Below are 27,307 nucleotides of genomic sequence, written 5' to 3'. Positions count from 1 at the left end.
CCATCCCCTGTGAGGTCCAGGCTCCTCAGCACCCCCTCCTTGTTGGTGGTCCCTTCCTCCTTCCCCATTTGCCTGATCCAAAGATCAGTTAGTCAATGCTCACTGAGGGCTGCAGCATCTCAGTGCAGGAGAAGCCAGGAGATGCCACTCCTGCAGGCAGGGGATAGGGCGTCTCTGCCCAGCCCCAGCAGCCACAGAAGACTGTCCTCTGCTGCTCCAAACAGAGTTTTGCACACTCCCCAGAAGCCAGGAAAACACCCAGAACACACACTCTCTCTCCTCCTCTCCCTCCCCTGCCCTCCCTCTGACTCTTAAGCCATACACCGCCTTATTAAGTTGTTAGTGTCGCGTCTGCGTTCATGCCATCAGTCACTACGAGAAGCGTTCCTTCCAACAACACAGATGAGCACATCACACAGGCTTCGAAATGATAATAACAGAAGGAGATGAACACTACCCTCAGCGCAAATTCCACAGGCCTGAGATTAATCCACCGCCCGCTTCTCCCCCTGTCTACAACACGGCATCACTAGCTGTCCCCTGTCTCTACACCAGAGAAGCCCCATTAGGTGCCCAAAGGACGGCTTCTCAGAGTTGTCACCCGTGGCAGGCACAACACGTTCATCATCTTGTCCAGTAAAACAAGGCAGAGGGTCTGAGTGGGTCACAGTCTAATTGGAGGGATGTGGGAGTTGGTCTATCTGGGGCTTTTTATTTAGCGTTGCTAAGGGTTCCCTCAAAATTGGCGGGAGATGAGAAAACTTGGAAGAGTCTATCTTGGAAGGCTGTGACATGCTGGGTAGAATGATCTAGATGAAAGGATGACACCTGTCGTCCCAAACACCAGGTTTGGCATAGCCTTCTCTTTCTCTTCCAGGCCTCTTGTTCCCCTCCACAGCTCCAAGAGCCTGCTTCCTGCCTCCTTTCTCTGGTATTTAGGTCCAGAACCTTCCATTTCCCATTCTCGTCCTCACCACGTGATCTCTACCAAGCCCAGCCCCGTGGGCCGCAGCCTCAGATTCCCAAACAACATTCATTGCGTTTGACCACTTACTAATGTACTGAAGTCCCCACAGCTTCTACGGTGCCTTGGCTGACCAAAAGCATGCACTTAAGTGGCATGCCATTCTTTAGTTACCTTTAGCAAGTCTCCAGATTTGGCTGTAGGACCCTGGGAAGGCTGCACTACCCCTAGGTGAGGCCACGTCTGGTTACACCTGGAGGATATAACTGACTCCTAAGAAGGAGTCCTGGAGGGAAGGTGGTCCCTGGCTCAGAACTACCCTTCAGCCCACAGGAAACTGAGGAGCAAGAACCGGGGTTAAAGACAGGAGTCAATGTTGAACGCTGTACGAAGCCCTGGGAGGGGAAGAGGTGACCTCCTTTGTGACAAGAATGACCCCAGTGGGAGACTGCCAAATGTGTCCTACACTAAGTGCTCACCGGAAACAGAGAAACAGCCATGGGGGACAGAGGGAGCCTGTGACAGCCCACCATCCTGCAAGACCTAAAAGACTGTACTGCCCAGTCTGGGGATCAGCCAGATGGTTCACCTACCTGCCACCTGCAGAATGCCGTGTCTGGCCACGTCATAGAATGGGTGATTCGTGCTCAGCGTCGGGTCCTGGCTAGCCATGGACACTACTGAGGGCCCTCCTGTGGCCCCCAGTGTGGCTGTCGCTTCTTGGTCTCTCTGTAGCTCTGCTGGGGACACAGGAATTAAAGGGAGTCAGGGAGCAAGCTAGGTTAGGGGGACCTATCGCCAAGCATTGACAAGTCACTATTAAATACTATTGGTACACCATTAATAGTTAGCCTTTACTGAAACCATCCTTTTCCAGGTGGATTTTTGTTTTAAGCTGCGATGTTGAGAGGGAGGGAAGCTGACTTCCTAGTTAACAGCTTTTAGACCCTTCCCTGGTGTCTTGCTGTTTTGAGTGGATGATAATCCTCCAAGTAGCCAGCCACGCGTGGCTGCTCTGAGCACTACGCAGGGCCTGGAGGAAGCCCCACGGCATCTACAGCTGCTTGCTGTGGAAGCATGGCTCTGTCTCCCAAAGCTCTGTCTAGCCACACCCACTTCAGTACCCAGCCCCGGACTTTTGCCAGTTCTGTCTCCTGAAGCCGTCTCGCCATACCGTCTTCAACACCCTGCCGTCAGCCTCAGTGAACTCTGCATGAGCCTGCAGCCATTTCTACCCAGACCCGAGGGAGAGTGCTTCCCCTGGTAATCCAGCAGAAGGCCTGTGATTGGCAGAGCCCCTCACTGGAGTGAAGGCCTGCCACAGTTGTTAAAGATGCCCCGGCCAGGCGGCTATGTGAATGAATCCCTTTGGGACTCAGAGGGAGACCGTTTCCCCGTGTTGCCCCCTGGGCCCGTTCAAGGCTTCTCCCTGGTGTCCATTTCTTGCTCAGTTCTGACATTTTTTTCCCCTTCATTTTTATTAGTTCTTTTATACAATGTGTTTTGATCTTATTCCTTCCCCCAACTACCCCCGATCTACCTGCTTCCCTACCCACCCAACTTTGTGCCTTCTGTTTCTTCCTCTAAACTCATGAAAGTCAAATTTATGCTGCCCATGTATTCTTGGATTTGTGGCCTTCCACTGGAGCACGGTTCACTTACCAGGGGCTACATTTTTTAAAAATATTTATTTATTTATTTATTTATTATGCATACAATATTTTGCCAGCATGTACGCCTGCCCAGGAGAAGAGGGCGCCAGATCTCGTTATAGATGGTTGTGAGTCATCATGTGGTTGCTGGGAATTGAACTCAGGACCCCTAGGAGAGCAGCCAGTGCTTTTAACCACTGAGCCATCTCTCCAGCCCCAGGGGCTGTACTCTTAAAAACAAAAACAAAAAAAAAACTCTGACTCTCCCTCCCCTTGCAACTACCAATTGCCAACGGCTCCTTAGCTAGGGTGGGGCTTTGTGCCCACCTCCCCTCTCCATGCTGGGGTCTTGTCTGGGTTGAGTTATAGGCAGAGTGAGCTGAGCAGGTAACAGGAAGACTGGAAGGTGGTGGCAACAGCAACCATAGCAACGGGGGCAGCAATAAAGGGCATGTGAAGCTGTGTGTCTGTGTGTGGTGGCTCGTGCCTTTAATCTCAGTACTCGGGAGGCTGAGACAGATGGATACCGGTGAGTCCAAGGCCAGCCTGATCCTCATAGTAAGTCCAGGCTGGCCAGGGCTATGCAGTGAGATGCTTTCTCAAAACAAAAAAAACAAAAGCAAAAACAAAACCCCCCAAAAACAAAGAATACAGATGGAGTTTTCCAGAGACTGCCTAGGGCAGAAGCAAAAGAAGAACAAATGTGGTAGACACAAGAGCTGTGCAGGTCTGAAGAAGTTGAGGGCCCTAATTGCTACGAGAGTTCCAGGAGCTGTCAAAAGGCCCAGGGATACAGACACCAGGCCCGAGAGCCGTCACACCCGCCACTGTGAGGGCTGGGATACAGACACCAGGCCCGAGAGCCGTCACACCAGCCACTGTGAGGGCTGGATACAGACACCAGGCCCGAGAGCCGTCACACCGGCCACTGTGAGGGCTGGATACAGACACCAGGCCCGAGAGCCGTCACACCCGCCACTGTGAGGGCTGGGATACAGACACCAGGCCCGAAAGCTGTCACACCGGCCACTGTGAGGGCTGGATACAGACACCAGGCCTTAGAGCCGTCACACTAGCCACTGTGAGGGCTGGATACAGACACCAGGCCTGAGAGCCGTCACACCGGCCACTGTGAGGGCTGGGATACAGACACCAGGCCTGAGAGCCTTCACACCGGCCACTGTGAGGGCTGGATACAGACACCAGGCCTGAGAGCCTTCACACCGGCCACTGTGAGGGCTGGATACAGACACCAGGCCCGAGAGCCGTCACACCAGCAAGTGCCACCTGCTGCTGCTGTCTCCTGTCACCACTGGCTGTTGTCAGAAGCCAAGTTTTACAGCAGCTGCCAAGCGCTGGGGCCCCGTGAGGGCTGACCACCACAGAGAAGGGGACTGAATGTGCCTCAAACACGCACAAACAGAACTTGTCAAGATCGTGTGGGGCAAGGATGGCTGACTCTGCCATTCCCTCCTCTACAGTGCTCAACAGGAAGATGCCCACAGACAGGTGTGAGGCCTACAGTCCAGGCGCACAACCCCACAGTAAAGGGGCTTCTGGCCAGCAGCCAAAGTGAACACCTGTCAGTCAGCCCCCAGCATCCAGCATCCCCAGACCCCAGTCTCTCTCTCTCTCTCTCTCTCTCTCTCTCTCTCTCACACACACACACACACACACACACACACACACACACACACACACAAACACACATACCATGCAGTTGTACCAAGGATTGAACATGGAGCCTGTGTCTGGCCAAACCCCAAGCTACTAAAGAAAAAAAAAAAAAAAAGAAAGAAAAGGGGGGAAAAAAAAAAAATCAGGAATGATCACATGACCCAAGTCAGCCAATCACAGTAGATCCAAGAATTTTAAACTCACCTTTTCTTTTGTAGTGTGTGTGTGTGTGTTTTGTTTTGAGACAGGGCTGGCCTCAAATTTGATATTCAGCTGAGGATGACCTTGAACTTCTGATCCTCCTGCCTGGGATTATAGGTAAGTGGCACCATGCTCAACTTTATATGCAGTTAGAGATTGAAGCCGGGGCTTGGGCATGCTAGGCAAGGACTGGACCAACTGAACTATACCCCCAGCTCTAATTTTTGTTTTTGGTTTTTTTTTAGGGCAGGGTCTCATGTAGCCCAGGCTAGCCTTGAACTGACTATGTAGTTTAGGATAGCCTTGGACTCTTCATCTTTCTGCCTCCACCTCACGTGAAGACTCCACCCAAGTCTTCGCACTTCTGTTGAAGGCAGCCTTTGGAAACCTGACCCGAGAGTGGAAGGCCACCCCTTTATATCTGGGGCTCACGGCCAGGACTGTTTCCCCGAAGAGCTTAGATTTTTCAGTTAATGACTGATGGGAGAGGATTTCAGAACCAGGTGAATCTTTAAACACCAGACAGGGGTCAATAACCGTGACCTGATACAGCCCCAGCCCGGGCAAGTGAAAGCTGAGCAGCAACCCCAGGACACACAAGGTCTGAGAAGTGGCCAGGCCTGGGGAAGCAGCCCAGTGAGAGATGACAGAGGGCTCCTTTAAACAGCAGAGCGCCAAGAAAGAATGATGCAGACCTTGCAGGTGGCCAGGCCATGGGAGATGCTCCAGTTATCCCCCAAGAAGACTGTGAGGGGAGAAGTAGCCACGTCCACTGGACCCTTGCCATCCCCACGGACCTGTGAGCTGAGGCTGGTGTGCGTGGTTTATAAGACACATGTCTGAGGAGCTGGGAGACTCAGAGTGTTCACTGTCTTCAGTTTGTCCACACTACCTGGAGAGACCACAGCCTCTTGGAATTTCTGTTTAAAAGTAGCCCTTCTAAATGATGAAGCAAGAGCTATAATGAAAATAGTCAGATCCATAAGATGATTCAGGTAGTAATGGTGCTGTGGGATGGTCTGGATGTCAAATTGCTCTGATTGGTCAATAAATAAAACACTGATTAGCCAGTGGCCAGGCCGGAAGTATTGGCGGGACTAACAGAGAGAACAGAGAAAACAGGAAGGCGGAGGGAGTCACTGCCAGCCGCGCCATGACAAGCAGCATGTGAAGATGCCGGTAAGCCACGAGCCACGTGGCAAGGTATAGATTTATAGAAATGGATTAATTTAAGATGTAAGAACTAGATAGCTAGAAGCCTGAGCCATTAGGCCAAACAGTTCAAATAGTACAAGCGTCTGCGTGTTTATTTTATAAGGGGGCTGTGGGACTGCCGGGGATTGGTGGGACCCGGAGAGAAAACTCTCCAGCTACATAATGGAGCTTGTCATTAAAGCCTGACAACCCCAGTCCCATCCTCAGAATGCAGAGTGGAAGGACAGAACTTACAAGCTGTCCTCTGATCTCCACGTGTAGGTCATGGCATACCCACGTGTGTTCCCACACACACACAAAAATAACTAAGTAAGTAAATAAATAAATGTTAATTAAATTTTTTAAAAATAATAATTTAAGCAATTCTATAGGATCTGGAAAGATTCCTCAGTGGTTAAGAGCATGGCTGCTCTTGCAGAGGACCCGGGTTCAGTTCCAGCAGACACCTGTATGTAATTCCAGTTCCAGGGGAGTCAGTGCAGTCTTCCAACTACAAGGACACTGCATGCATGTGGTACACATATACACATACAGGAAAAACACTCCTGTTTATTTACTGGTTTATTTGTTTTTCGAGACAGGGTTTCTCTGTGTAACAGTCCTGGCTGTCCTGGAACTTGCTTTGTAGCCCAGGCTGGCCTTACTGAGATCTGCCCACCTCTGCCACCCAAGTGCTGGGATTAAAGGTGTGCACACAGTTATTTCACATGTTTTAACAAGTCCCAGGCCACCCTTGTAGTACAAAACTTCTGTCCTGTAAAGCATTTTAAAACTCTGGTTGACATTTAGAATAATTAGTAAAAGCCAAGCGTGAAGGGTAGCACAAGATAGTATTCCTATCTGTACCAAAGAACTTCAGGGGTGAGGATGCGGCTTGATGTTCATGCATGAGCACCTGAGCTCAAATCCTCCAGAACCCAAGTAAAACAGCAAAACACAGCAGCACATACCTGCAGTCACAACACTGGGGAGATGGTACAGGAGGGACTCCGGGGATCACTGGCCAGACAGTCTAGGGGAATCAGTAAGATCCAGGTTCAGTGAGAGACCCTGTCTCAAAAATAAGGTGGAGAGTGTGACTGAGGTGGACTCTGGACATTGACATCTGACCTCCACAGATAAATGGACACATGGGGTTGTGGGGGCAGGGAGGGAGAAAAACAAATTTTAATTCCTTGACTAAAACACAGTCGAGTTGACGAGTGTATGTCTTCAAATACAGATGGGAAACTAAAAAATGTAACCAGGAGACATCACTACAGACACCACAGCAGCTCAGTGTGCTGATAATCAGGGAAGTTAGACCTCTCTAGGCTAAGGTATGAAACGTGTTAGAACTCATGATACTGACTAGTGAGTGTGAGGCCAGCCTGGGTTGTCCAGCAAGGCTCTGTCTCAAGACAAAAACACGCCTCCTCCCAATCTTCAGGCTACAGAAATGTTTAAGAAATATTACCAAGAGCTGGAAGCAGTGGCTGAGGGGAAGCGCCTCTCTCAACCACAGTGCCCTGAGGAGAACCAATCTCTACCTCTCAGAGCTCTGGGCTGCTTCAGTGCAGGCTAGCCCAAGGTCACCCACAGGTCAGTGCCCAGGACAGAAAGCCCAGACTCTTTCTTGGCTTTGTGCTTCTGCAAGCTCTCCAGCATGTGCAGTGATGTGAGTTCTCCCTGCTGAAGCTCCATGCAGGGGTGTTGTTAAACTAGTCACCTCTAACAGGAGGAGGCTAGGTCATCATCAGGAGGGGTTGCTGAAGCTTCTCTCGTGTCAATAGTGACATTTCTAGAGTCCTTGTCCAGTTGCTACACACCCTTCCCCCTCCCCATGCTATTCTATCCTCCCTGAAGCCCTCAGCCATCTGTGCCCCTGGTCAGGACTCTGCCACCAGGCTGCTGTGTGGCTCTGGCCTGGAGCTTTGCTCCATCTGGGTGTTCAGACAGGCAGGGTGGTGGCTAATTTATTGCCAAGTCCCTGGGGCTGCCAGGGCAATGCTGGCAGGAGATCCCGAAAGAAGGGCATCCTGAATTGGGGAGGAAGAGAGAGGGCGAAGGTCCCAGGAGAGAGCCAAGGGTATGATGCCCAGAGGGGACAAGCAGGGAGGGGTCTCGTGTGTTCCATCCTTTCTACACACTTGCAACAGACACGGAGACAGACGAACCTTGACTGGAGTACCTGTAATTCTGGACCACCTACCTCCCCATCCTAACCCTGTGACATCCTTTCCTACACTAGTGTGGACAGCGGAGACACCTCAGCCCTCCCACACTTCACACAGAGACTTGGCCTGTGGCCTCCCCACCCTCAGTCTCCCCAAGCCTGCCCCGGTACTTTTCCACGTCACCTAACTCTAGATGCTGAGGCTCTGAGCTGGGGAGCCACTGGCCCAGGCCCCAGATGCGTACTCAGGATCAGGTTTGCTTCCTGGCAGGGTGCAGGACATCAAGGCCAGGCCTCATCAGCCCACCTTCTCTCCAGTGGTCCTCAAATCCAAAATTATCCACACTGGAGAGCAGCTCACTGGGGATCTCACTGGTGTGGAATGATGCTCAGGCTGGGACCCTGAGCCCACACCTTGCAGAAAAAAAAAAAAAAAAAAAAAAAAAAAAAACTACTACAAAAGCCAGCAAAGGAACTTGGCCCTTGGAGCCCACAGCTCAGGACACACATAGCCTGGGGCAGCTGGCCAGGAACCAGTAATGGCCGAGAGGCCAGTCCTTACACCATCCCCAGGGCTAAGTAGCTACGCAGAGCCCACAGCCATGGCCTCCGCAGCAGTGATGGCTCCATTTTCCTCTGCCCTCTGCTTTAGCCAACCAACATGTGGGTCCTTTTCCCTTTACAAGCTCAAACTCTTTTTTTAATTAAGAAATTTTCTATTCATTTTACATACCAACCACAGATCCCCCTCTCCTCCCTCCTCCTGCCCCCCAGCCTTCCCCCTCAACCCACCCTCCATCCCACCTCCTCCAAGGCAATACCTCCCTCCCATGGGGAGTCAGCAGAACCTAGTGCATTCGGTTGAGGCAGGTCCAAGGCCCCTCCCCCTGCACCAAGGCTAAGCAAGGTGTCCTTCCATAGGCACTGGGCTCCAAAAAGCCCACTCAAGCACCAGGGATGGATCCTGATCCTACTGCCTGGGGGCCCCTCCCAAACAGTTCAAACTAAACAACTGTCTCACGTATCCAGAGGGCCTAGTCCAGTCCCATGGGGGCTCCACAGCTGTTGGTTTACAGTTCCCATTAGTTTGGCCTGGTTGTCTCTGTACATTTCCCCATCATGATCTCAATGTCCCTTGATCATAGAATCCCTCCTCTCTCTCATCGACTGGACCCTGGATGAGCTCAAACTCTTTATTCCTTAGCACAGCCTGGACTCTTTGTTCTGAAGTCTGCATAGTCAGCCCTGCTGCACCATTGGCAGGAAGGAGCCTGTGCCCCCTTCCCGTTGCAGCCACTGAGTGGGAATTAAAGCAAGGCTCTTCCAGCATCCCACACTGCTCTCAGCCTCACCTGACTGTTGTGGACAGCGGGAACCCGCCTCCCAGAGGAGGGAGTCTGAACAGACCCAAGAAGGAAGCTGGACCATACTACCTCTGAGAGGTCTAGGAGGTTCTGAGGAGCCCTGAATCCTGTCCCCATCAGGTACCACATGGCTATCAGGCCCAGGAGCCACTGGAGATGCTAACTGGCAGAGGTCCTAAGGAATGACTCTGTTTCAAGGTGAAGCTATACACACAGGTCCTTAACAGGGACCCTTTCATTTATCAACTGGTTGGGCCACTAGTGCCCAGGTGTTTGTTCAAACACTAGTCTCTTCTCTGAAGATATTTGTGGGTGATGTTGACATCTAAGTCAGGTGGCTTTGTGTAAAGCACATTAACCCTCTTCAATGTAGACAGGTGCCATCTAATCAGTAAAGACCCTAAGACTGGCCCAGCCCTCCAGTATAGGCTGGTTCCTCAGGCGTAGGCTCCATTCTGAAGTTAAGCTGGGACTATTTTGAGTCACCTCATTAACATAAACTCAGCTGTAGCTGAAAGAGCTCAAAACATATAGCAAATGATGCTCATTTTATGCATACATATATATATATGTATATATATGTGTGTATGTGTGTGTGTGTGTGTGTGTGTGTGTGTGTGTGTGTGTGTGTGTGTGTGTGTATATATATATATATATATATCCATATCCAGGTCCTAGCACAAGCTAGGCAATTGCTCTTCCACTGAGTCACACTACTCCCAGTCTCCATACTCCATATATACATCTGGCATGTGGTGTGTGTGTGTGTGTGTGTGTGTGTGTGTGTGTGTGTGTGTGTGTGTGTGTGTGTGTGTGTTCAGTGGCACATACATGCAAATACAGAGGTCAGAGGAAGACATCAGGTATCCTGTCAGTCTCTGCTTTATTCCCTAGAGACGTGGTCTCTCAGTGAACCCAAAGCTAGGTTGGCAGACAGCAAGCCCCAGAGATCCTCCTGTCTCTGCCTGCCTCCCCAGGGCTAGGGTTACAGGCACACGGCCACACCCAGCTTTTGTTTGTTTGTTTGTTTGTTTGTTTTTGTTGTTTTCAAGACAGGGTTTCTCTGTGTAGTTTTGGAGCCTGTCCTGGAACTCGCTCTGTAGACCAGGCTGGCCTCGAACTCACAGAGATCTGCCTGGCTCTGCCTCCCGAGTGCTGGGATCAAAGGCGTGAGCCACCACCACCCAGCTTCACACCCGGGTTTTTACAAGGGGGCTAGAGATCTGAACTCAGAGCCTCATGCTTGCGCTGCAATCACACCTACTCACTGAGCCCACTCCCACCAATGTACATTTTAAAACTTCTGTCCCAGTTCTGGCTGCAGGCACGGTCTGGCCTCTATCCACCCTCCTCACTCTGGAGGGGAATTCTCCATGTCCCACAGAAGTGTCAGCCCTCTTGGCACCGGTACCCACATCACAGCAGTCCTGCTAGGGGTGAGCAGAGATTCCTAACTCTGGCTTTCTGGGTCTTCCTAGGTGGAGTGAAGTTTCACAGGAGCCCAAGAGCCCCCTCATGCCCCATGCAGGGCCAGCATAGTCAAAGCCCCTCCTAAATGCCAGAGTGACAAGTCCCACTGCAAACAGATCTGTCCTGCTCAGTGCTTCTGGGCCTCAGCCCTGCCCCCCAGCCTGCCTGGCTCTGCCTGTGTCCACACACACACACACACACACACACACACACACACACACACACACCTGCCTGTGTCCACTGCCTCCACTTGCTCCCTTTGCAGCTCAGTGCACTCCAGGAGTCTCCCCGATGTGGGGACTTATTCCTGGGGGAGCCATCAGCATCTGTGAGGCTGGGAGAGCTTCAGTCTTCGTTGGCGCCCAAGACCAGAACAGGCGCTCCAGCAGCAGGCATGCTATGCAAAACAGATTCCAAACCACCCAAGGGGTCTATTTATGATTCACAGCAAAGTGGTGTGCTGCTGTCAAAATGTGTTTGCATATTACACAAACAGACCCTCATAGCAATTATCTTAATGCTGTTGCTACAAATGAACACCTACTTACTTCGGGCAAATTAACTCTGGATTTACCTTAAACAGCACAGCCCGTGGAGGGTGGGGCACACGGATAAAGAGCTCAGTGGATGGGCACACCTCCAGGCTCTCTCAGAACTCAGGAGAGGGGTCCCATACCACCATTCCTAACCCTCTAAGGCTCAGAAAGAAAGGCATGCACTGGTCATATCTGCCTCAGACACCACAGCAGGATCCATCTTTTTGTCTCAGCCAAGCTTGTGGCCACAGCCCCCTCCCCCAATGCCCACACCTTACCAACAAGGCCACGAGGTCCCCGGTGCTGGCAAGAGGCACACACAGACTACTTACTTGTCCAGAGGGAGAAATAGGGAGACACCAGAATCTGGGCACAAGATCCAGGTGAGACACCAGGGATTGGGGGCGGGGGGTGGGGAGGTGGGTAACAGTGGTGAAGTCCTTGTGGCTGGCTGTCTGGAGACTGGAGTTCAAGGTCCCTCCTTGTCTAACCCCACTCTCACAGTCTGGAACCCCTGCTATCCCCATTCGGGCACAGCTGGTACCTCTGTCACAGCTTCCACAGCCCACGCTCAGTGCTAGATGGTGGGGGGGGGGGGGGGGGAGGGCTGGCTTTCTACTCTTCCTGAAAGGATGCTGAAGCCTGAGATCCCGCCTCAATGCCTAGTCTCAGTCCCAAACATCCTTGTCTTAGTTTTTCTGTTGCTATGATAAAACACTCTGACCTGGGGCTGGAGAGATGGGTCAGTGGTTAAGAGCACTGACTGCACTTCCAGAGGTCCCGAGTTCAACTCCCAGCAACCACATGGTGGCTCACAACCATCTCTAGTGGGATCTGATGCCCTCTTCTGGCATAAAGTTGTATATGTAGATAAAGTACTCATATACATAAATAAATAATAAAATCTAAAAAAAAAAAAAAAAAAAAAAAAAAAAACCTACTCTGACCCAAAGCAACTTTGAGGAGGAAAGGGCTTATTTCATCTTACACTTCCAGGTCACATTTCATCATCGAGGGAAATCAAGGCAGGAACTGTGAAGCAGGAACCAAAGAGGAATGCTGCTTCCTGGCTTGCTCATGGGCTCAAGCTCAGTTAGTTTGCTTATATAGCCCAGGCCCACCTACCTATGGATGTGCTGCCCATTGTGGGCTGGACCTTCTCACATCAATCATCAATCATGACAGTCCTTCACAGACATGGCTGCACAGGCCAATCTGATCTGGGAGATTCCTCAACTGAGGTTCCCTCTTTCCAGGTAATTCTAGGTATGTTGAGTTAAAAATAGAAACTAAATAGAACACTTGGCCGTCCAATGCCTGCCCAAGGCTTCCTGTTTCAACTCTCTTCACATCAGGGGCTTCCTGAAGCCCCCATCCCCCGACCCAAAGGCTGCCTCTAGAAAACAAGATGGACCACTTCCACCCCGTGCCTCTTGCTTCAGCCCCATGAGCCTCAGGAGCTCTTTACACACCACACTGTGGCCGCCTCAGAGCCCTTGCACATACTGTCCTTGTGACCTAGAACACACAGCCCACACAAGGCAAGTGAGCCATAGCCAGCATCAACTCTCGTCACTGACCCAAGTCCGACTCCTAGTTCAGTCTGGATTCAACAGTCCTGCCTCAGCCTTCCCATGCTTCCTCATGGGAGTTAAGACCTCTTCTGGCCTCTGGGGACACTGCACACGCATGGTGCACAGACATATATGTAGGCAAAACACTCATACACATAACATAAAAATAAATAAATCTTTAATAGATAAATAAGAGCTGGAGAGATGGTCCAGCAGTAAGTTAGGAACACTTATTGCTCTTCCAGAGGACTGAGGTTCAATCCCCAGAGTGGGTCACAGCCATCTGTGACTCCAATTCCAGGGGTTCTAAGTCCCCTCTGGCCTCCTTGGGAACCTGCACTCATGGGCACACACCCATACACAGACACACAGACACACACATGTATGCATAATGAAAATAATAATAATAATAATAATTTTGGGTGAAATGGATAAATAGTGGGCTGGAGAGATGGCTCGGTAGTTGGGAGTTCCCGTTCTTCCAGAGGACCTGAGCTCCATTTCCAGCACCCACATCAGGTGGCTCTCAACTTCCTGGAACTCCAACACTAGGGATCTGATGCCCTACTCTGGCCTCTGAGAGTACTGACCAACAGATACACACACACACACACACACACACACGTACACACACACACACACACACACACACACACACACACACACACACGTACACACGTACACACGCATATAGCTGCAGGGACCTCAGGGAGACCGAGACACTGACTCAGAGCCTGTCCTGGGAACTCAGGGTTCCAATCTACTGCAGATCACAAACCCCAGCAAACCCCAGCCCAGGCATCCTGTCCCTTCAGCATTGACACTGTAGAGTTGAATTTTAAGGCCAGTGGAAAAAAAAAATGCAAGGGTAGCTCCTGGAAGTCTCCAGAATCCAGACCTGCCTAACCAGTTCCCTCTGGGAGTCCCTGGCTCCTGCCCCCTCCGACTGAAAGGTCATTTCTTGCTCCCAAGTTGGAGCTGGCTGGACTTCAGCAGGGAAGGACAGCAACACACAAATTCACTCAACACCTAGGCTTGCTCCCAGAGGCCACAGGCAGAATGAACGCTAACAAGCATGATCTCTCCCAAAGCTGTGTGACCTGTTGGAGGCACTCTGCCTAAATCAACTCAGCTTGACCCCTCCATAACTCTGGAGTATGGAACTTCCCAGGTGAGGGAAACAAAGCTCAGAGTGGCTGGCAATTGACTCAAGGTCACACAGCCTGTGGTCAGGGTGTGGAGGCCCATTTCCAGCTGTTAACCGCTGCACAGCCTCCACTGAACACACACACATTATCCTCCAAGCTTCAACTGCCTTAGGATGCCTGTGAGAGAGAAGATGGGAACCCAAAGCAGTAGCTTAGGGAGAGCCGTTCACCCCACCCTGCTTCAAGGAACCCAGAAACCTGGACAGATGGGCTACCAGAAGTGCCATACAGTACCCCAGATCCAAGTCTGTCCCCACCCACAGGAGCCACCCAAGAAGCCTCCAGATATCTTGTGGGACATCTTCAGCAAGCATCAAATGTAAACACATACTGGGGGAAGATAAATAGTGGAAAACTCCTTATTTCTATCCCTGTGCTACTGTCTGTGACACAGGACAGAACGACAAGGAAAATAATGAAAGCATAAAAAAGGAAAAGAGCCCTCGCCCACGAGTCTGGTAGAAGCTTCTCCCTAGACGAGAAGCAGAATTCTAGCACATGCAACACCTCCTTAAGGTCTTTCTCCATTCCCAGCTCTAAACCTGCAATTTTCTAGGACTTTCACTGAAAACTCCATTTACAGTAAAACATATCCCCAAACCCTTGGGTAACCTTAGAGGTTCTTGATTTAACTTTATCAGAATATAACCCACCTCCAGAGCTACCCATAATTTTACCTAGCAAAGAGACGGGGGTGGGGTGGGGGGAGAAGGGAGATTCTTAGCAACCTTTTGAGAGGTAATTTGAAAGCCAGTAAAATGGTCTATATGGCTGATGCTAAGACACTTATTGTTGCTCCCTTAAGAAGGCCCTGCCCACATTTGGATATATCTTAATCTTTCCTTGAGTGCTTCTCTTTCTTTTAACCCCAGTGCTTAACATTTATGTAAAAATATCTTTTGGCGGACAGTTGTGGTGGCAGCGTGACGTACACCTTTATAATCCTAACCCTCAGCAGGCAAAGACAGCAGGATCTCTGTGAGTTCGAGGTCAGCCTGGTCTACATAGCAAGTTCCAGGACAGTCACAGATACATAGAGAAACCTTGTCTCAAACCAAAACAAAAGTTTTTTTAGGGGCTGGAGAGATGGCTCAGCAGTTAAGAGCATGGACTGCTCTTGCAGAGGACTCAAGTTCAGTTCCCAGCACCCCACATCAGGTAGCTCACAACTGCTAGCCCAGGGGATCTGACACCCTCCATGGTCTGCACAGGAACCTGGCCTCGTGTGCACATCCCCACTCCCTCCCCACACAGACATACATAATTTAAAATAAAACCATTGTTTTTGTTTAAGTAAAAAGAGGGTGTCGGATCCATTAGAGCTGGAGTTACAGGTGGTTGTGAGCCACTACATGGGTGCTGGACCATCTCTCCAGCCCATAAAAACTCTTTTAATAAACGGCAACTCTTCACTGCGAAGCCTCCCTCCCTTGTGTGTTTTTGTTTTCTTGAGCACCTCCCTTTCCACTTTTAACTAAACTTCAACTCTGTTTCACACTGTCTAGTCCTGAAATTCCCTTTTTTGTTGTTGTTGTTGTTGTTTTTTTTTCAAGACAGGGTTTCTCTGTAGTTTTGTGCCTTTCCTGGAACTCGATTTGGAGACCAGGCTGGCCTTGAACTCACAGAGATCCACCTTCCTCTGCCTCCCGAGTGCTGGGATTAAAGGTGTGCGCCACCACTGCCCGGCTGAAATTTCCTTTTAAGTGGAAGCCATAGATCCTGGCCGAGGTCCCTACAGGAACTTCCTCAGGCCACTGAGGGCCAAAGTATGGAGGTTCACATCTGCCTCTCACTGCACACATCTGGAAGAGCAGGCAGTTGCTGGAGGGCTTCCAAAGTCTCCAAATTTTATCAGCCTGCTCCCACCAAGGCAGATTCCAAGCCTGGCTTCCATTCACCAGTCCTAGGGCCTATGATCCCCCTGCCTCAGTTTCCCCATCTGTAGAAGTGGGCAGTGCCACTGCCATCTCAGGAGGCTGGTTTGAGTGAGGAATGAGGCAATTGGCATGCAAGGATGACTTGACCTCTGCTAGGGGACTTTGCAGATGTGGAGGCCGCTCTCCACAGCAACGTAGTCAGCTCAAAATCCACTCACCTGGCTAGGTGTAGTGGTTCATTTTTGTAATGTCAGCATTTGGAAGGTTGAGGCAGGAGGACTACCTAGAGTTTAAAGCCAGCCTGGGCCAAATAGTGGGACCGGTCTCCAAACAAAATAAAATAATCAAGCTCTCCCAAATCCTCCTGAAGTTTTATCTGAATCATGTGACCAGTGCCTCAATTTTCCCCACCAGTGAAATGAAGGTGATTTAGGGATTGGGATGGGTTTCTAGTGTGGTCAGGCACCTCCAGGTGACAGTCCTTGGCTAACCTATTATATTTTAGTTTATTATTAGAGACAGGGTCTCACCCACCCAGGCTGGCTTCAAACTCACTGTGTAGCCAAGGATGACTTTCTGTCATGTCTGTGGTAAATGCTGGGATTACAGCCTTGGGCCACCACACTTCTGGTTTGTGTGTCACAGGGAAACAAAGCACGGGGCTTTGTGTACACTAGGCAGGGGTTCTATTAACTTAACTACACCTCTAGCCCCACCTCCTCTGTCCATTATTGACATGGTACCCCAAATCTGCACTTAGAGACACCAGGACTCACAGGGTGATTAGCCAGGAGAGCCCCAATCTTATCCAGCTCTCCCAAGTTGCACTTTTCTGTGAGCTGATCCAAGCACACAGCCTGGGCACGCTCATCTCCCCTCTCCTGGATCTCCCAGCAACCTAAGGGCCATACCCCATCTGCTTATCTTCCACCCATCTTCCAGCTCAACTGCAGCCTCCTCCAGGAAAGTCTCCACACCCCCTGGCTTTGATCACGGGAGAGCTGATTCTGGGCTCCGGAGAGCTGGGAACCCGCGGGAGGCTGACCTGACTGACCCTCTGGGAGTAGCTGAGCTCAGACTTCCAGTCCCTTGCCCCCTCCCCCATCCCGGCGCTGACTCGGGGGAGGGCTTGGCGGGGCATTCCATAAGGAACTCCCAAGCATACTCTGAAACGACAGAGGCCAGGGAAGGTTGCCTACTTACCAAACTGTCGAGTCGAACTGAGTTTTCACCTGGACTCAAGTTCGCCCCGACTCTCGCTGACAGCGCGCACCCATCCAGTGTCTGCAGCCTGGGACCAGTAAACAGTCCCAGACGTCCCCACCCCATGTCAACAGGACGAAGGAATGCCACCCCTCCCCCCTGGTGGCCTCCGCAGTTTACCCAGCAGAGCCTCGGCGCCCAGCAACATTCTCGGGAAGCCTTTGCCAGATTTGGGAAAGTGAAAGAAGCCCGCGCAGGCTGCCCTGCCTAAGTGGGGACTTCCGAGGCCTATAAATCCTGGGAGTTGGACCCAGTGTGACAAGATGACCCAGACAGACCCCAAGCCTCGGGCCCCACGTGCATCCTCAGCACCCGCCCCGGCCTCAGTGTTCCCACCTGTGAAGCGGGAATGATGCCACCATGATGAGCTCAGGTTTGGTGCGGGAGCCCAGCGGCCAGTGCCGGGTGCTGACCCCGGTGGTCCAAAGGGGACCGAACCCGGGTCAGAAGGAAGCGAGGAAGGTAGGGGGAGCACAGAGAGCAGGGACAGGGTGGGGAGTGGAGGGACAGCCAGGGGAAGGTGGGGTGGGAAGGGGCCGGGATCAGGAGCACAGGAACCGCGACTCCCCCCCACCCCCAAGCAGTTCTCCCAGGGTGGGGACTCACCCGACCACAGAGCAGCTCACCTGGCCTCAGCAACTCCAGCCGCTCACCTGGCCAGGCCCCTCCCCTCCAGGCCCCTCCCCTCCAGGCCCCGCCCCACGTCAGAAAGCGCACAGCCCCGAGTCCTCAGGGTGGGCGGGATCAGGGCAGGTGACTGTGGCTCCAGGCGGGAGGGAGCTGAGGGACACTGTCCCTGGGTCGCCTCCACACCCGCTGCCAGCCCGCAGGTTTACCCTCATTCGGGATGAGACGGGAAACCGGAGATCGGTGCTGAGTTAGGAAACTGAGCCCGCATCCTGGATCACCCGACCCGCCCTCCCAGGCCTGACTCAGGCAGCTCCCTCTGCCCTCGGTGCGTCTCTGTCCCTGCCCGAGAAACGAAGCCAGGGCTGGAGACTCAGAAGCACTCCCACACCCCTATGACTTGCCTCCAGGCACAAGAAGGTCTTGATGTCCTAGGGAGAGCAGACCAGAGGTGGAGGGAGGCACGAAAGTGGCTTTACCAGAGCGTGTCCTTCTGCCTCCAGGCTGCCGCTTCCTCCACTTCCTGATGTCATGCTGGGCCGGCACCTCTTTCCACCTACACCTCATCTCCTTCATCCACTTGCTGCCCACCAGCCTACAACCCCGATGACCCCTAGCTCCTACCCCAATCCCAAACTCAGGCTCCTAGCTGCCCGCTGGATACCCAACCTCTGGAGCGGCACACTCACCCGCTCCCCAACCCCTCCCCATCTCATTCTTCCAATGGTGGGGTCCAAACTGTTGAGTCCTCACATCCTATGTGTGGGACACTCTCAAGCCCTGGCAGCTCCTTCAAAGCATTTCATAGTAGCACCACTTCCCAGTGAGTCAAGTTAGTGATCTCCTGGCGCCTGTCCTTGCATCCATCTGTTCCCACACAGGGTCTGGGGGGCCCTTTCTGAGGACCCTCATACCAAGCTCCACTTGAAGTTTCTCCTGTCCAGTATATGAGGCAGCTCCACAGGCCAGCTGCCCTGCACGGAGGGGACATGGTCCTGAGGAACCAGTTAAAACAGTGCGGGATTGACACCACCCACCTCTAGAGGGTGTAGTGACTTCAGGGGACAGTCGGTGCAAGCCACCACCTCCTGCTTCCAGAAGTAACTGGGCCGCAGGCCAGCAGCGCAGGGCACCTGTGCTGCTCCTCCAGTGGACCCGTTGGAATTGGCTGGACGGTGGGGAAGAGAAAAAATACAGTTCGCTGTATCTACCCCCTCACCCTAGTAGGGGAGGCTTGGCTCACTGAGAGCACTAGCGAAAGTCAAAAATATCTCCGGGCTGGAGAGATGGCTCAGAGGTTAAGAACACTGGCTGTTCTTCCAGAGGTCCTGAGTTCAATTCCCAGCACCTATATGATGGCTCACAAGGAGGTCTGGCGCCTCCTTCTGGCCTGCAGGGATAAATGCAAACAGAATACTATACATAATAAATAAAATTATAAAAAAAAATCTCCGCCCTCCTTTGCTGAGCCCATTGATGAAGCCCCTATCACAGAAGACAGCTTAACAAGCCGGTTTCATGCCAAATTATTTCGTGTAAGATTTTTAAAAATTCATGTGTGTGGGTGTTTTGCTTGCGTGTACGTCTGCACACCACATGCATGCAGTGCCCAGGGAGGTCAGAAGAGGGCATCCGATCCCCTGGAACTGGAGTTGTGAGAGGCCATGTGGATGCAGGGGACTGAGTCTAGGTCCCTCTGCATGTGGAGCCAATGTCCTTAACCAGTGAGCCACCTCTCCAGTCCCATTTCACGTGAGTTTTACGGGACATGGGAAGCTTCGTAAAGAAAGGAAGACCCAGAGAAACAGGCGCATTATGTGTTTTCACACTTGGGTTTGAGGAAGGGTATTAGTCAGGGAGGGATATGATCGGCGGGCAAGAGGTCATGGCTTAACGGAGATAAACCGGGGGAAGTTAACCCCTCCGTTGTGTCCCCACGCCTCAGGAGATGAGAGTGTTCTCTTCCTCTGGGTGTCATGAGGCGCCCCTCATGGGGTCTTGTGGCCTGGTCAGGGGAGAAAGGACAGGGAAGGATGAAAGCCCTGTATTAGTTCCCTGTCTTGTTGCTGTGACAAAATGCCTATGACAGAAAGAGCTTAAGGAAAGTAGGGTTCATTTTGGTCCCCCCCCCCCCCGCTTGAGGGAACAGCAGGGCAGAGGTTCTGAGAGATATGCGGGTGCGTGGGTCATTTTCTCTTTTTTCTTTTCTTTGTATGTTTAGTAAGTGTGTGTGTGTGTGTGTGTGTGTGTGTGTGTGTGTATGTGTGTGTGTGTGTGTGTAGAGGTACCCTCAGAGGCCAGAAGAAGGTGATAGATCCCTGGGAACGGGAGTTACAGCCAATGTGGGCCACCCAACTTTGGTGCTGGGAATCGAACTCAGGTCCTCTGCAAAAGCAGGAAGCTCTCTTAATGGCAGAGCCATCTCGCCTGTTCCTTCCTTCGCTTTGGGACCCCAGCCCAATAGACTGTGACACCCACATTCGAGATGGGTCCTTCTAGGTCTCTGGAATCACCCTTACATCATGCCCAGAGGTGGCACCTAGGTTGAATCTGAACCCTTCACACCATCACTGCTCCTTCCTGAATCAACTTTCCCAGGTGCCACGTTTGGGGGCAGTGTGTTCTGAACCCACATCACTCGCCATTTGGTCACCATGGTGGGATCTAGGCTTAGGATGAGGTAGACTTGGCAGGGACCTGAGTCTGTGGCAACATCGAACATTTCCTGGATCAAACCTGCCTCCGAGGCCTCCTTACCTCAGCTGCATGCACCCAAACCATCTATTGTTGCTTGAGCTTGAGTTATTTTATTCCACAGGAGTCAAAGCACCCTGATGGAAAAAGCAGCCTCTTTATTTTCCTGTCAATATGAGGGATCGAACCTGGTGTCTCCCACATGCTGGGAGAGCTATGCTGCCACTGCTCTGGCTTTTTATCCAAGTTGTCTCTTTGACAAAGCTAGCAGCAGGGAAAAAATCATCCCAGGGGAGGATGATAATCGACTGAGTGTAAAATACACTGTATTAGTCAGGGTTCTCTAGAGGAACAGAACTGATAGAATGTATGTATATGAGAAGGGTTTATTAGAATAGCTTGCAGGCTGTGGTCCAGCCAGTCCAACAATGACTCCCTACCAACAAAAGTTCTAAGGATCCAATAGTTGTTCAGTCCATGAGGCTGGATGTCTCAGCTGGCCTTCAGTATGCTGGGATCTCAAAGAATCAGGCTCTCATGCCAGCGAAGGAATGGACTTGCCAGCGAGAGCAAGCAGGCAAAGAGAGCGAGCTTCCTTCTTCCATGCCCTCTCTTCTCTATAGGCTGCCAGCAGAAGGTGTGGCCCGGATTAAAGGTGGGTCTTCCCACCTCAAAAGATCTGGATTGAAAGTGGGTCCTCTCACTTCAAATGATTTACTAAAGAAAAAAACAAAAAAACAAAAACAAAAAAACAATCCCTCGCGGGTGTGCCCAGCCATTTGGGTTTTAGTTCATTTCAAATGTAGTCAAGATGACCACCAAGAATAGAATAGCTATCACTCACACACACACACACACACACACACACACACACACACACACACACACACACACACACACATACACACGTCTTTACTGACTGGTCACTGGTTTTGCTGAAGATAGCCATGAAATCACCAAATATATGTTAGAAGGAAGAGGCAACAGTGACCTGTGCTAAGTAGAGGCCACTTGCTCCCTGCCCCAGCACACAGTAGGATTGTCTCTGCACAGTAGTATGGTTGGTGGGTCTATCTCCTCCACATTCCCTCCGTACCCTCACAGTCACTTCTGTGTAGACAATTCAACCATCCTGGCATGTGGGCCTGTAAACCAACACAGCACAGCTTGGATATGATTGTCTAACATCTTCCTCCCCACAGAGGACTCGAGGGGGGCAGGAAGCAAAGAACCCAGGCTTCATTCTTTCTACTTCTTATTATATTTATTAATTTATTTGGGGTACGCTATGGTGGCACACGCGTGTCAGGGCGTGTGTGTAGAAGTCAGAGGACAACCTTTGGGGGTTAGTTCTCTACTTCACACACACACACACACACACACACACACACACACACATTAAAACACAGTAAAGCAACCATCAACAGTGACTGCATGGCACAGATATGTGTGAACTACCATTGATGAGAAAGGGCAGAGGCCCGAAAGGAACTGCCCACCAGGCTCCCTCCCTCTCTTTCTTCTGCATTAATCAGGCTGTTGGATTTTCCCTTCTGTTTCTATAACAATAACTTTGCATTCCAAAGGCTCTGCAATAAAAAAAAAAAAAAAGGAAGGATGATAATGGGAAGTGAAGAGTTACCACCGAATGGTGTTACTGCTGCCTTTATTAAATTTGTTCTTACACATGTTTATGAAGTCGGAGGCCCCTTCTCTCCCAAGCAGCAAATTCTAAGTTAATGAGCATGCTGGGGTGGGGTGCAGGAGACAGGAGGGGGGAAAAAAACCGGGCCACCAGCCTCGATCCTAGATTTCCTGTTTGTGTTCTCCCTGGTGGCTCACCCAGCCAGCTGCGGGGAGCTGCAATCTTCTTATAGCCAGGAAACCTGCATTTCCGTGCTGCTGACGCATGGGGACAGACAGGCAGAAAGGAATCTGGCCGACCTCCAGCCACCTCCTCTGCTGGCCGAGGCACTGGAACCCACGGGTTCTAGGCCTGCTTTCTGCTGGTAGCCAAGGGCAGAGACAGGGCCATGCTCTGGTTTCCCAGAAGAGGCAGGTGCAGACAAGGAAGCACTCTGGTGCATTCTCCATGGTGTGCTCTGGGACCCTATGGCCCATTGTGGAAGCCCTTTACATCCCCAGCCTAGGGGCCTCTGCTTTGGATACTGCAACCCTAAAAAACAGTGATTACCTCAAAGGGATTATGTGTTTATTCTAGAGTCAAATATGAGCGACGTCAACATGGCATGGTTGCATGAAGTTCTTAGAGCAACAGAAGAAAGTCATGAATCAACACACTTTATAAACACAATGGTGGGAACATCAGGTAGGCGAGTTCCACAAAGCCGGGTGATGATCTCTGCGCAGACCTCAGATGCTGTCTGATGACATTCTTAAGCTTTTGGGTTGAGGGGAGATAAGGATCTGTTGTTAGCACATCCCCCAGGGTCTCACAGGATAGTCATAAGGACACAGAGGAGGGTGAAGAATGGCTATCAACATAGCATGAGATAACTTGGCTCTGGATCTGCAACATTCCAACCTCTCCACAACCAGTGGATCGGCCTTACAGGTGCAGCGTCTTCTCGGGAACTTCAGTTCATTCTCGTTTGACTGGAGCGTGGCCACTGGTGTCCTAGGCTGGTATCCCAGCTCTTCAAATGCCCGTGTTATCAAAGAGGTCTCACCTCCTAGGCCTCTGTCTTGGTTAAGTTTCTGTTGCTGTGATAAAGACCATGACCAACGGCAACTTAGGGAGGGTTTATTTCAACTCACATATCCTGATCACAGTCCATCAGGACAGTTAGAGCAGGAATTCAAGGCAGGAACTGGAGGCAGACACTAAAGCAGAAACCGTGGAGAAAACTGCTTACTGGCTTGTTCCTCATGGCTTGCTCAATTTTCTTCTTCTTCCTTCTTCTTCTTCTTCTTCTTCTTCTTCTTCTTCTTCTTCTTCTTCTTCTTCTTCTTCTTCTTCTTCTTCTTCTTCTCCTTCTCCTTCTTCTTCTCTTCTCCTCCTCTCCTCCTCCTCCTCCTCGTCCTCCTCCTCTTCCTCTTCCTCCTTCTCCTCCTTCTCCTTCTCCTTTTTCTTCTTTTCTCCTCCTTCTCCTTCTCCTTTTTCTTCTTTGTTTTTGATGGTGGTGGGGAGTGTTCAAGACAAGGTTTCTCTGTGTAGCCCTGGTTGCCTGGCTGTCCTAGAACTTGATCTGTAGCCCAGGCTGGCCTCAAACTCAGAGATCTGCCTGTCTCTGCCTCCCGAGTGTTGGGATTAAAGGCTTGTGCCACCACCACCTGGCTTACCGTTCGCTTTCATATGGCACCTGTTCAGAGATGGCACCGCCCACAGTTGCCTGGGCCTCCCACACCAATCATCAATTAAGAAAATGTCCCACAGGCTTGCCTATAGTTTGATCTAAAGGGGTATTTCCCCATTGAGGTTCCCTCTTCTCAGGTGACACTAGCTTAGGTCAAGTTGACATAAAACTAGCTAGACAGCCTCATTGACAGACCGTGACCTAACAGTTAGTTAACCCAGGATCCTTTGCCACCAGGGTATGGACAGTGACAGGCTCCACTACGGTGAGGTACACTCTCAGAGAGGGGGCTGACTGGGAACACATTGTGCTACCAGGGCCACTGTGTCCAGCGTGTGTGTGTGTGTGTGTGTGTGTGTGTGTGTGTGTGTGTGTGTGTATGTGTAGCAGGCACGTAGGCCCTGTGCTCACACATAAGCACTAGGGGAACCAGAAATGTTAAAACACACAGGCTTGTCTCTTCAAGGGGAGAGATGTACAACCTGTCTTCTGACCAGAAGGCTGGGAGCAGACGTGGTTAATAGCCTGGTGACCTTGGTGACGTCTGTGTGGCCAGGCTTTCCTCCCCCAGATCCTTGTCTTGAGCCCGTTTTCTCAGTGAATCTGCAGAACCTATCTCTACCTAAGATGTCATTTGTGTTTTACAAAGAGTTTTGACGTAGTCATGTCTTAAGCTTTATTGTGCACACGGGACTGAGTTCATCATCACCAGGAAACTCCTCATCAAATTGTGCTGTGTTTAAATATACCTGAAACAAACTACTCAAGGTCAGGCAGTAGTCAGTGCTTGAACCAACACCAGCTACTGAGTCACGTGGAACCCAACTGCCTTCTTGCCTCTCACGGATTATTACTTTGCCGGCTATGGTGTTTGCAGAGACCCCTGCAATGGGGATGGGGTGGAGTGAGGTGGTGTGCAGAACGGTTTCAGGCTAAGGACCTGGGACCTCTTGGGTATGGCTGCAATGGCTGTTGATTTCGAATCAGTGCAACTGGAGTCTCCTGTGGAGTAGTCTCCCTACTGGGTGAGAGTCTCCTGAGGGGTGGAGTCGCCTATGGGGTGGAGTCTCCATGTGGGGTGGAGGCTCTTGTGGATTGAAGCCTCCTGTGGGTGGAGTCTCCTGTGAGGTGGTCACCTGTGGGTGGAGTCTCCCTGTGGGGTGGAATCTCCTGTGGGGTGGAGCCTCCTGTGGGTGGAGCATCCTGTGGGTGGAGTCTCCCTATGGGGTGGAGCCGCCTGTGGGGTGGTCACCTGTGGGTGGAGTCTCCCTGTGGGGTGGAGCCTCCTGAGGAGTGGAGCCTCCTGTGGGGTGGAATCTCCCTGTCGGGTGGAGCCGCCTATGGGGTGGTCACCTATGGGTGGAGTCTCCCTGTGGGGTGGAGCCTCCTGTGGGTGGATCCTCCTGTGGGTGGATCCTCCTGTGGGTGGAGTCTCCCTGTGGGTGGAGCCTCCTGTGGGTGGAGCCTCCTGTGGGTGGAGTCTCCCTATGGGGTGGAACCTCCTGTGGTGGAGTCTCCCTATGGGGTGGAGCCTCCTGTGGGTGGAGTCTCCCTATGGGGTGGAACCTCCTGTGGGTGGAGTCTCCCTATGGGGTGGAGCCTCCTGTGGGTTGCTACACTGGTCACTGCTTTGCCCTTAGGCCGACTCCGCTCCGTGGCGTGCTTTTGGACACTGTTCCTGGAAGCTGAGCCTGCGTGTGGCTCCCCACTCCTGACAACTCGGAAAGCTCCTCCCACCAGGCAATCAGCATTGCCTCAGCTAGGGGCTGCTGAAGTGACTCACACATAAGACCCTTCCCTGATCAGCATCCCCATGTTGCTCTCATCTGCACCAAACACAAGCTGAGGCGAGTCCCAGAGAGTCCCGAGATGAGAGATTGTTTCTGCAGATAATGTGGTGATCCTTTGCATTTTAATAACCTTTTTACAGCTGGTTAGGGCTGGTTTGCCCTCTCCACAAACATATCCATCAAGGAGGGGAGGGTCCTGGGGGCAAAGCCAGTGGTTTAGAATTGAGCCCTTATCACCTTCAGGTCAAAGCCCACTGAGGACCCATCTGCTGCTGAACACAGCCTTTGTGCGGCGCTCAGTCTTGTGGCTTCATAACCCAGTATGTGAGTCACAGGCACAGGCCAGCAAAGTCACCAGAGTCTGCAAAGACCCTTGCTTCAAATGGAGAAACTGAGGCTGTTTGGCCTGCCTGATATCTCACAGCAGCCATCTCAGACTCAATGCTAGTGGTACTGGCTGTCTCCAGGAGAGGTATGGGGGATACATGAACACAGTGTAGTATTCTCCCATCAGCCTTCTCTCCATCTGGAGACCCCATAAACCTCGGGACTCCTGGAAAGAGGCATTTGTACTCAGGTTGCACTGAGTGCTACTGCCAAAATGACAGCACCCCATCTCCCATCCCTGACCCCCAGGCTCAGCAACTTCTCCCAGCTTCGTGCACACCTCATGCATGCCACACGTCTGCAGCCCACCTGGAATGCCGCTAGTCCCAGTAGCGAGGGAGAGACAGCCCACGTGGGCTTCCACCCAATAACGATGCTGCAGCTCCAGAAGGCTCCCCCATCTAAGCCCTGAGAGCTCTCTGGTTAGGGTTGGTCCTGCTCAACACAAGGAGTCCCACAAGACATGGATGTACTCAGGACGTGAACATAAAGGACACCGGGAGATGCTGTGTAGAGGCTCATTGTCAGGGGATGTGTCCAATTCCCTGTGTAGGCTCCTCTACCCAGGACCCTACTCCTCTCTAGGCCCTCAAGACGTCACCAATTGACCAGTGGACACTCTTGGAGCTCAGAGACCAAGGTCTCCTGCTGGAATGGGGGCCTCTTCTCTTGGTCTTTAGCACCTAGGCTTGCAAGGGTCACATTCCATATTCCATGGGAGACTAAGAACTGTTGAGTCTATCTCCCTCCTTTACATGTCTTCAAGGCCAACCCAAGTTTTAGTTTTGTATGAGCTCCCTCTCTTTATTTTCTTGGATTTATTATTTTACATGTGTGAGTGTGTATGCCTGGTGCCTGTGGAGGTCAGAAAAGAGCCTCACATCCACTGGAACTGGAGTTGTAGATGATTATAAGACACCACGTGGGTGCTGAGAACTGAATCTGGGTCCTCTATCAGAGCAACAGATGCTCTTAACTACTGAGCCATTTCTCCAGCCCCTTGAATTTTTTCCAGACTGAGTAATATTCCAGCATACACATATGCCACATTTATTTAAAGGCTGTATATTTTAGTTACTATTCTATTGGTGAAGAGACACCATGACCAAGGCAACTTACAGGAGGAAGCATTTAATTGGAGGATGGCTTACAGCTTTAGAGGGTTAGTACATAAATATGGTGGAGAGCTTGGAGGAAGGCAGGCAGGCATGGTTATAGAGCAGTAGCTGAGAGGTTATATCCCACTCTGCAGGCAGTAGGAAGAAAGCGAGACTGGGCCTGGTATGGGCTTTTGAAACCTTAAAGTCTCCAGTGACACACCTCCTCCAACAATACC

The 27,307-nt window shown here is 51.4% G+C and overlaps 1 protein-coding gene across 3 annotated transcripts in view; it reads right to left on the bottom strand.

Annotated features, from left to right (window-relative positions):
• The window catches only part of Arhgap8 (Rho GTPase activating protein 8), a 47,626-nt gene extending 30,416 nt beyond the window's left edge, over nucleotides 1-17,210 (bottom strand). Inside the window, exons 1-3 of one of the 3 annotated variants that reach the window (XM_052748524.1) lie at nucleotides 17,097-17,206; nucleotides 6,660-6,759; nucleotides 1,558-1,704 (exon numbers count right to left, since the gene is read on the bottom strand). In XM_052748524.1, coding sequence (XP_052604484.1) covers nucleotides 1,558-1,636 — 79 coding nt within the window. In that variant the 5' untranslated portion in view covers nucleotides 1,637-1,704; nucleotides 6,660-6,759; nucleotides 17,097-17,206. Of the gene's footprint in view, nucleotides 1-1,557; nucleotides 1,705-6,659; nucleotides 6,760-17,096 lie in introns of all 3 variants that reach the window. The other 2 variants (XM_052748522.1, XM_052748525.1) reach the window with 2 other exon arrangements.
• Between the last annotated feature and the right edge of the window lie 10,097 nt (nucleotides 17,211-27,307).

This window comes from Peromyscus californicus, unplaced genomic scaffold (assembly GCF_007827085.1).
Source record: "Peromyscus californicus insignis strain IS unplaced genomic scaffold, ASM782708v3 Scaffold_20__1_contigs__length_68692818, whole genome shotgun sequence".
NCBI lineage: Eukaryota > Metazoa > Chordata > Mammalia > Rodentia > Cricetidae > Peromyscus > Peromyscus californicus.
This window is presented reverse-complemented; position numbering and strand designations above follow the sequence as displayed.